At 43.2% G+C, this 10,288-nt stretch overlaps 1 protein-coding gene across 1 annotated transcript in view; it reads left to right on the plus strand.

The window, feature by feature from the left end:
- The window catches only part of hsd11b2 (hydroxysteroid (11-beta) dehydrogenase 2), a 19,627-nt gene that overhangs the window by 2,903 nt on the left and 6,436 nt on the right, over window positions 1-10,288 (plus strand). The window contains exons 2-3 of the mRNA XM_005726337.1: window positions 6,889-7,101; window positions 10,030-10,215. Coding sequence (XP_005726394.1) covers window positions 6,889-7,101; window positions 10,030-10,215 — 399 coding nt within the window. The remainder of the gene's footprint in view (window positions 1-6,888; window positions 7,102-10,029; window positions 10,216-10,288) is intronic.

Here is a 10,288-nt window from a genome sequence, read left to right on the forward strand (position 1 = left end):
GATAGGCTCCAGCGCCCCCCGCGACCCTGAAAAGGACAAGCGGAAGCGAATGGATGGATGGATGTTTCCTGTAAGCTGCGCACGATCAAAAACCCAAATACTGGAGCAATTACATAAATACACACAGGTAAAATGCGTCTTGGGAGGTTTTCTGTGTATTTTTCAAACAAATAAAAGTTATGTTAATTATTATTATCATCCCAAACAAAGTGAAATGTCATTCAGCTGCACAGGATTGGCCCGTATTTCCTGTTATATTTTCTTGCTTTGTGGGGATGTCAGTTTGTTTGCAAACACCTTTACACTTTGAACAAAGGTGTGGTCCAGATCTCTGCCACTCACCTCCCACACAGGAAGGAGTGCTCCTTTGAACGGGAGGAAAAAAATCTAGGTTAAACAAATAAAGCCGTTCACGCATTAAACTGCACCGGCACCAGTGAGTATAACACATCACACAGCATCCATCAAGCAGCAGACCTTTAGAAAAACAGATGTTAGCCATAAACTGGTCTCGGTGTCAGTCAGTCCACTTCTCTCGTTAAGAGTGAAATGTCTGGATGAACTGGCACAACGTTTGTCTCCAGTATTACTTACCCTACAGGCACAAATGATGGTAGGATACTGGAGGAGCAGAAGTCTGCATGAACAAACTCAAATGAAACGACACCTTTAGGGTGAAAGGATGATGGGGTATTAAACAGCAATAGCAGGGGCAATGAGATGAACTAAAACAATACTCTGACTACTCACCAAAAGACTACCTCTAATAGCAATGAAACAGCCAAAACTCTTAAACCAATTAGTTGGTCTGTGGATTTAATAGATCAATGAATAAAATATTACATGTTCCTCTAACAGCTAAAAAGTCAGATTCTCACATCTGTACTCGTCTGATTGTACACATCCGCCATGGCACAGATTCAAAGTAATCCCAAACCAGAACAAACATATCCTGCAGACTAAGCGGTCTGACACCGGAGCTGTAGGGCTTCAGGAGATGGTCTGTTGACATGGCAAGACATAAATCCCTAAGACACACACGAGCGTGCATGAAGATCACCACAGCACACATGGCCTTTACAAGATACAGCCTCACATCTTTGCACACCAGCCACGTTATCCTACTATCAAGTACTTCACGCAGATACGGTGCGGAGCTTTATTTGAGATCTGATTACAGCCTGAAAGCTCTCTCACTCTCGTGGCCCTTTGAACATTGGCTTCAACCCAGTAGAAGGGGAAATATCTACGAGGAGATTTAAAGCTGGTCCAGATCCCAGATCTCAACCAACAGATCGTTCTTAATTGGCTCTGCCGAAAACTGTTAGGGTCAACGTTTGGTCATTTTGGAAATAAGAGCAGAGGGTGGAACAAAAGGCTGCAGTAAACCTCTTAGAAAGCAAGTTGATTTGTTCTAAACAGAGCCACATTCTTCAAAGGATGAGGGCTGAAGTCACAGGGCTCGGTGACTGGGCAGCGCTGCAGGTTGATGTCCTGCCAACGTGTTAAGGAAACCTCTCAGAGCCTTTAGACTCTTTCAGAGGGAGGGAAGGGAGTCATGGTCAGAACTGCTGATGACGGACACCTTAAGATGGTAAGTTGATGAGAATCGAAGGTTTTCTAAAACGCCTGCAGTAGTCTCCTGCAGGAGATGGCCTAGACCAGGGGTGGGCAATTCCAGGCGTCGAGGGCCGGTGCCCGGCAGGTTTTAGATCTCACCTTGGGTCAACACACCTGAATCACATGATTAGTTCGTTACCAGGCCTCTGGAGAACTTCAGGACATGTTGAGGAGCTAATTTAGCCTTGTTGGTTCAAGGACACATATAAAACCTGCAGGGACACCGGCCCTCGTGGCCTGGAGTTGCCCACCCCTGGTCTAGACAAATCCCAGTCCTCTACCAAGTCCAAAGCACCATCTTGCCAGAAGCCCACCAAAATGTAATGGTTTCTTTCATTGCTTGGGCTTCGTCTCTCCAAGTCTGATGAAATTTGATCCTGTTGACAGACAAACACAGCTAAAAACAAACTTGGTTCTGTTAGACACATTTGTATTAGAAGAATGAATGTCTAAACTACACATTTCATCAAACCACTTTCTCCACGTTGAAACAGCTGCGTTCAGTAACTAACAATCAAAATATTTCTGTAGCAAAACCTACATTACATCTATAATCCCTTAACTGTGAGTAATCAGATTTTCTTCCTTCCACTTATTCGATCTTTGCTCTTTTGTATGCCCGTCTTCTTTCATCATTTTATTCATGTTTTTCTCTCTCATTCTCTGTATTTACTCAATTGTGCTCCATTTTCCTTCATTGTTTTCCATTTCTACATTTTACTTCCTTGTTTCATAGTGCTGTTTCCCTTTTTTGGAATATTTTTCACTTTCCTTTCCCATTTGACTCGTGCACTTTCTTATGCTTCCACCCCTCGTTTCTCCTCCCTCATCTCAGTCACTCGGTTCAACAGAAAGTTCATCAGAGTTCACCTTTTCATAAACGCAGACTTAGAGTTCACCTCATGTCGTAGTCAAGAGTTTTAAAAGTTTTAAAAACTGTTTGCAGCTGCATCCAGGGTGAAGTCTTGTGTAATACGCCTCTGCTTATTAACAGTCTAGAAACCGAGGTTTTGTTATTCAAAGGTTTGATTCTGCAAGCTTTGCAGTCTTGACCTCTGCTTACAGTTGGACAATTGCATTGATGAAGCAATGGCAACCTTCATCATGTCCTCACATCGAGTTCACGCACAGAAAACCTTTCTTTCACGCAGTCAGGCAAATAATAGCAGGATATTAGAAAACATTGCTCAATGTTTGCACCAAAAGCATTTTGTTCATAAAAACACCACAGAAGGCGAGGAGTGAAAAAACCGTGTTCACTGATTCCACATCAACAGGAACAGTAAGTGAAACGTGGAGTCTCATTGTCAGCTTGGTCAGCAGAAACCTGTGATCCAACCAAAATGTCTTCAAACCCAGCAAGCTAAATCATAGATTTAAACTGTAGTGCAGTTTCCAGACAAATTAAATTTCTCAAGCTGAACCTTGATAAGATGACATGGAATATTTTCATTTGTAAACATGCAACCCTAGAATTTCATCTTGGTAAATGGTAAATGGCCTGTATTTATATAGCGCTTTACTAGTCCCTACGGACCCCAAAGCGCTTTACATATCCAGTCATCCACCCATTCACACACACATTCACACACACTGGTGATGGCAAGCTACATTGTAGCCACAGCCACCCTGGGGCGCACTGACAGAGGCGAGGCTGCCGGACACTGGCGCCACCGGGCCCTCTGACCACCACCAGTAGGCAACGGGTGAAGTGTCTTGCCCAAGGACACAACGACCGAGACTGTCCAAGCCGGGGCTCGAACCGGCAACCTACCGATTGCCGAAGGCGAACTCCCAACTCTTGAGCCACGATCGCCCCGGATCCTTAAAACCTCTCTGTGAATCATAACAGAAGTATGCTTTAGACCTTTTAGTCCAAAAAGTCTAAAAGAAGATTGGAAACCACTGCATTCTCCCAAATGGTCCATAGAACTTCATAAAATACCCTTAAACATCTCTACAACCTCTGCGGAGACACCAATCATACTTCTCGTTTGCTCGTCCTAGAAGCTCCTGTGAGTTTCTTGAACTCTCGTGGTTACATTCCTGGGTTATTCCCTGTGTTAACGATGAAGTTCTCTGAACACAGATATTAGGTGTGAATGTGATACTACGACAGTTCTGATCACTTCCAGATGTATCTCACAGCTGATTTATAGACCCCCATGACCTTCCAAGTCCAGCAAAAGGGAGAAATAGAAATCCTCAGACACATTTCTTTCACACCTCTTTAAACTTTTTCATGAAGCTCTAAACACTAAGCGATGGCTCACATTTCGTAGTTCAGCACAAACGTTGGCTGTCATCCTTTTTCACTAACAGCGCTGTAACATCACAATCCTGACTTTTTCATCCCACATCTGTAACTTTTTGGGGTCATTTTTTAACCTCGTTTGATTGATGGCAGTCTTTGTATCCTATAACGTTTTCTGTCTGCAGGGTGTTATGTTAACCAAAGGAGATTCCCCAGTACAGGAAAAATTGCCTTGGTAATCAAAGAAAAACGTTTTTCTTTCCCTTTTCCCCTTGATTAAAAGGGGAAAACAGTTGGAGGGTTTTTGGGGGGGTTTGTTTCTTTTTACAAAGACATATTATTACTTCTCTCCAAACCACAGGGTTAAGTTTAGGATTGCGAGCTGGTGTTGGGGTCTTCACTGATGATCACTTAGACCTCAGACCTCATGACTGATTTGTGGTATTTTTGTCTTTTTCTTGGGAAGAACATTTGCCACACACTGTGCAAGTTTAATATCAACAAATTAAAATTTTAGTGGTTTTATGTGAGTTAGCTCTCCTGTCGGTGGCAGTTTCTGCATGTGCGGATGGAGCTGATGAATGCAGTTATTTAGGTCTCTACAAAGTGTCTTTTCGACCTTATTCATATTTGTTCTTCTCTGTCTCTGCACACATTGTTTTCTTAACCTCAGGAGCCTCTCAGAGCCTCAGCCATAAATTGCTCCCCTTTAGACCTGGAGCCTCTTTTCTGCAATACCGCAGTCACATATTCACCTCAAAACCTCTGACCACAAACACAAACATTTTTTATTCCTACGTATTCGTTTTTGCCCTGATCATATCTCAAACGGTGTCACTACCTTGACGTACGAATCATGACAAAGCAAACCAAACAAACCATCTCAAATACGTTTTCCACCACAGCATGGTGCAACAAACAACAGGACTTACTGTTTCTGTAAATGTGGTTTCTCCTGTCGCTGTCCTTTAGCCATCAACCAAGAATCTGCAGCTCCCGGGGAACCTGAAGATGAATAGGATCATACGACGATTTGAGCGGACATATCAAATTAATTGTGTTATGTAAGGGGAAGGGGATCAGGGTCAGACAAACTTGTTTGTTCTTTGACGTGGCTAACACAGAAAGTGTTAAGCTGGGCTCAGCTTTTTCAGCACTGTGATGACGTGGTGAATTTTTCATTAGTCAGGCTTCCGCGTCTGCGGTCACACACTCGGTATACCGAGGATAGACCAGCGCATTAACAGGCGTGCTTTTCTTCTCTGCTCTTTGAGATGAAAATGCTCTTTAGGGGGGAAAACAAATTGGATGAATTCAGAATTTCACCAAAAAACAACAAAGACGAAGTACTTTAAATCTGCACACAGTATAGTTCCTTTTGAGACCCTCGGCTGTGTGTGGTGGCCCTTTGACTCAAGACTCAAGAGCTGGTCTCCTGGCCTTATGTCAATTTTGTTTGAGTCTGAGAGCTAAAAGACATCACAGCATGAAACCGGCTCCCCCTCCCCACATTCCCCTCTGTTATCAGATATCAAGCTGCTCACAATAACAAAGCACAGCTCAAAATATCCTGGCAGTTGAACAGCAAGTGGAACTCAGCAGAAAGCGTTTGCAGCTATGAATCAGGTGTTTCTGCAGCGTGGAGCAGAGCTGAGGTATTTATTTCACTCTCACTCAGCGGCTTTTTTCTCAGGACGTGACTCTGGAAATCCTCCAAGGACACGGATAGAAACAACTTGCCAACGCCTCGACACTCTCGCCAGCAGAGCTCTTTCAGACACCCGCTGCACAAAAGAACAAACAGAACAGCGAGTACCGCTGTGGATCAGGTTGTAGGACCAGGACTTCTGGGAAACTGGGCGAGCTGCGGGGTACGTGACAGATCCCCACGGTGGCTGTTTCTGAGGGACACTGCAGTCCTGCTGGAGGAACATATGTGGGTGTGTGAACACAACGGCTCTGCGGTTGGTTCCTCATAAAGTTTGAGGAAAAATAACAGCTCGCTCCACTGATCAGGGAATGAAGGAATTCAGGAATCTGTTAATTATTATTGACTAATTATTTAGTTTAAAAATGCAGTGAAACAGTTCCAAGAGCGTCTGAGACCGCATGCCTCTGCCAAGGCTGAAAACTCCTTTCACACCATGCATGTGTTAATGCCTAATCTTAGCCCAGATAACAGTAAGATTATTGTGTAATGATTAAAACTTTCCAGTTGTGCTGTAAAACATGTCCATATTATTTTCAGAAACAAACAAAAAACAAAACAAGCATTGGTGAAGGTAAAGAAAAAGGTTCACGCATTAACAAAGAACTTTGTGTTTGAGTCGATCTTTTGTCAGATTCTGTTCGAAATGAAAACTCTGCATTTGTGAGCTACACCTGAAGGACTGGATGGAGGAAGTGCAGGGTGCAATGCTGTGACACCAGAAACCAGGTTCACACCCAGACTCTTGCCTGTGGCTGAGCCAACAAAAGCTCTTTTGTGCAGGTTTAGGGACTTTTCAGGACCTGAACCAGGATCTGAGCAGAACCAGGAAGCCGTCATAATGCTGCAGGTAGTACAGGTGGAGCCTGGAGTCAGGAACAGACTGTCAGACACAAGATATGAAAACTTATCCCTAACCTGGCGGCGGTGTCTCACACGTGTTTCTCTGTAAGCGTCTGAGTGGTCATTTTGCCTGTTTTGTAATGTTTTGTGTTTCCAACAAGAACAGTTAACAGATGAAGGTTCTGGGTCGGGGGCCATGAGCTGCGTGACTAGAGTCCCAGATTAGATATTGTGCTAGAACACTGTGTGATAAGTATCATGTATTTATAACATAGGTATATATGATTTATATAAAGCAACTTTTTGGAGTCAAAGTCACATAAACCAAAACCAGTGTTTGCTTTCTTTTTTTCTTCAGAGGCAAAGACAAGTGCATCTCGTTTTCTTTTTCGTTGGCTCTGCAGCTTGATGTTAACAGTAAAGAGACATGAACTTGAAAAAAATGCTCGCTTTGTCCCTGCAGGCTGCGACTCTGGCTTTGGGAATGCAACGGCTAAACATTTGGACTCCCTGGGCTTTGAAGTGTTCGCCACAGTGTTGGATCTGAATGGAGACGGAGCCAAGGAGCTGCAGAGGACCTGCTCACACCGCCTCACCCTCCTCCAGGTGGACATCACCCAGCCACAACAAGTGCAACAGGCCTTGCTGGACACCAAAGCCAAACTGGGGCTCAAAGGTAAAGACGAACTGCTTTTTCTGAGTCTGTTCATACCAGACAAACCAGCTAGGATTAGGCTTAATGGATTTAATGGAGCTACCGCCACATTTATCAAGTGTTTCAGGGTCACAAGTTAGGATGATCGCGTGTTCTTATGACTGCGGTTTGAGATGTAACATTTAAATCTCAGCACGAGTTTGACATCTGAAATGGCTCGTGTAGTCTTCTCCAAACTGTACTCTGTTTTAGAAGTAGATCCAAAGAAAACAGGAATGATGCCAAGTTTGACTTTTAATATATTTTATATGGTTCAAAGTATGTTTGACAAAGGACAGATTATTTATTGAACTTAAAAGCTGAAATAAAACTTTTGAACCCCATAAAAAGAACAAATCTCTGGAGTCCAGATGTCGATATAGCATAAAAAATAATCTCTGAATATCTTTCTGGATTTCGTTTGAAATGTTCTGACGAAATCGTCAGCAGCTTCAAGTACATCTTCACCTGTTGACCTGTTATCATCAAAAGTCTTGGGTATTAAAAAAATACAAAGAACTAAACTTCAAAGCGGCTCCATCAACATTAGCAACACTAAATTAGTGACATCTTGACTGCAGGGAGCTGAGTGATTATGAATGAAGTCACCGGGCAGTTAAGGGTTAAACAAAACTGGAACAGGAAGGAGTTCAGAAAAACAACAGCAATCTGCAGGGAACAGGTGTATGTGGGGTTTACTGCAGCGAGGTGGCCTGTCAGTTAACTTGTGACTTGACATGAGGTGGCATGCCGGTGTGATAAAGTTTAATCACCTGCTGAGCTTCTGGTGAACTTCACAAGATCAAGGTTCGAAGGGAGAGAGATTTATGAGCACCGGTAAATGCTGGACTGTTCCTTTAAATGGTCGGCTGATTCTGCACAGCGTGCTGGTTCAGAGCGTGCAGCGATGCACAGGAATGTGTGGTGGAGTTTGTCCAACAGCCTTCTAGGAAATCACAGTGGCAGAGGAGGCGCTCAGGCAGCAAAACCACTGCAAATGGCTCGGACTGCTTTGCGAGTGGAGGACTGTTCGAGAGGTGTAGTGCAGGTGTCTCATATTTCACACACAGATATCAGAGTGTTGATTCAGTCTGTGATTGGCTCAGCCCTGCAGCACCCACTGGCTTTGTAATTAGACATCTTAGACCGCTGGCTTCATGTCCCAGTCATTTAAGGATACACACAGTGTTTGTGCGTGTGTGGATGTAATAAAATATCTGGAAGGAAAGGTCACTTAAACACACGCTGGAACTGCGCGTGTGGTTTATGTCCTTGCATGAGTGTGCACTTTTTTACTCGTGTTGTTGGGACATGGATTTGGCCACAGTCACACTGTAAGGATTCGCCTCCCTGCGAGACATAAATCATGAAACTGTTGTGTGGTTTGCTTGGAGTTTTCTATGAGCGGATTCAGAAAAAGATTCAGAAAGAATCCCCTCTTGCTTTATTTTAATTGAACATCAATCGAGTTGTAGTTTTTCCATAAAATTTCCCAGCTATGAGAAAATAAAAACATACTTTTAGAAAATCCTGCAAATCTATTAAATGTCTCATTTAGAAACGAATTCTTTGTTCTGGCACCAAACGCCCATCTGCTGCATTCTGTTTGCTTGAATTGCCATTAAGATGTCCTGAAGCTCATTGGACAAAGTTTAGAAGGCTACACACATGATTATGCAATAAAACATTGATAAGCAGAGATTATGGTGAGGATAAAACACTCTATTTAAAGCCTCAAGTGTTCCCAGAAGCCAAAGAAAAGAAAGCTGGAGTGCCTCTTCATAGATCTGGCTATCAGACAAAACTAGTGATTGAGCAAAATAGTCCTTGACCAGGGAGGGAACCCAAAGATCACTCCAAGAGAGGGCTCTGTGGGGATGTCTGCCTTACATAAGGACTCTTAGAGTGGTAATAAGTGTTCATTAATAACCACAAAGACACATTAAGGTTGCCTTTCACAATAAAATTCTTTACTGCAGCTTATTTCAAGCAGTTACAATTTTAGTTTTATCCGAAGGTCACCTCCAGTTCCAGTTCACAGAACATGAACTGCTGCCTTCTGGTTTGGAAACTTTATGTTTGACCTTTTTACCGCTGACCCAGAGTCAAAGTTTGGCCTGTTGTTTGCCTGCTTATCATTCATCAGCTCAGACCTAAACAAAGTTCCCACAGCGGCCCCCGAAACAAACACTGTGATTCTGGGACAGCCGCTTCAGATGAGGACGAGTGAGGCTTATTTACACCAGCAGAGCGAGAGAGAGAGTTGTTGGTGTACTACAGCTGAATGTGTTGGCAGTCTGAGGGTCTGCGGAACAAATGTTACATAAAAGTTCTGAGAAAACACACCAGGCCTCCACATGTTCGCTGTGAATCCAAGAGATCAATCAAAAGTACTCAGACTCTCACCACAGAGGAAACATGGTCCATCATTAGAAAAGTAATGACTTATTTATTCAAATATACCCAAATTCTTCAAAAGTAAGGTACAGAAGATTATTTAAATTTTAAAGTTCTGTCAGTCAGCTCGATAATTAAAACTAAAACAATTAGAATGGTTCACATTATTTCACAGTATTTGTGCGCAAATATGTGTGTAAAATACAAAATAGCATCAAATACTTGGAGTGCAATTACCTTAAGTTTCACTTAAGTAGCAAGAAATAATACTAAAGTCAAACTCTTTATTCATTTGAATACCAAAGGTCAGCATCTACTAAAAAAGATTTTTCACAATCAAATCCGAAACGCTGTAATTAATTAAATGTATGCTGTCATGTCAGTAACTATTAAATTCGCCTTTTTGTTGTCCTCTGGCACACAAGCCATCTGTTTTACCATTAGTGCTTTCATGTGTCTGTGTCAACACACCACATTTCCTAACCTCTGCCGTGCGTTGGTTTGTCTTTGCAGGTCTGTGGGCTTTGGTGAATAACGCCGGCGTGTGCGTGAACTTCGGAGAAGTCGAGCTGTCGCTGATGTCCAACTACCGTGGGTGCATGGAGGTCAATTTCTTCGGCACGCTGAGCATCACCAAGGCCTTCTTGCCGCTGCTGCGACAGACCAAGGGACGCATTGTGACCATCTCCAGTCCCGCCGGTGTGTGTCTGAGACGTTCACACACACACACACACACACACACACACACACACACACACACACACACACACAC

This window comes from Pundamilia nyererei, unplaced genomic scaffold (assembly GCF_000239375.1).
Source record: "Pundamilia nyererei isolate P.nyererei 1_Seehausen unplaced genomic scaffold, PunNye1.0 scaffold00019, whole genome shotgun sequence".
Taxonomy (NCBI): domain Eukaryota; kingdom Metazoa; phylum Chordata; class Actinopteri; order Cichliformes; family Cichlidae; genus Pundamilia; species Pundamilia nyererei.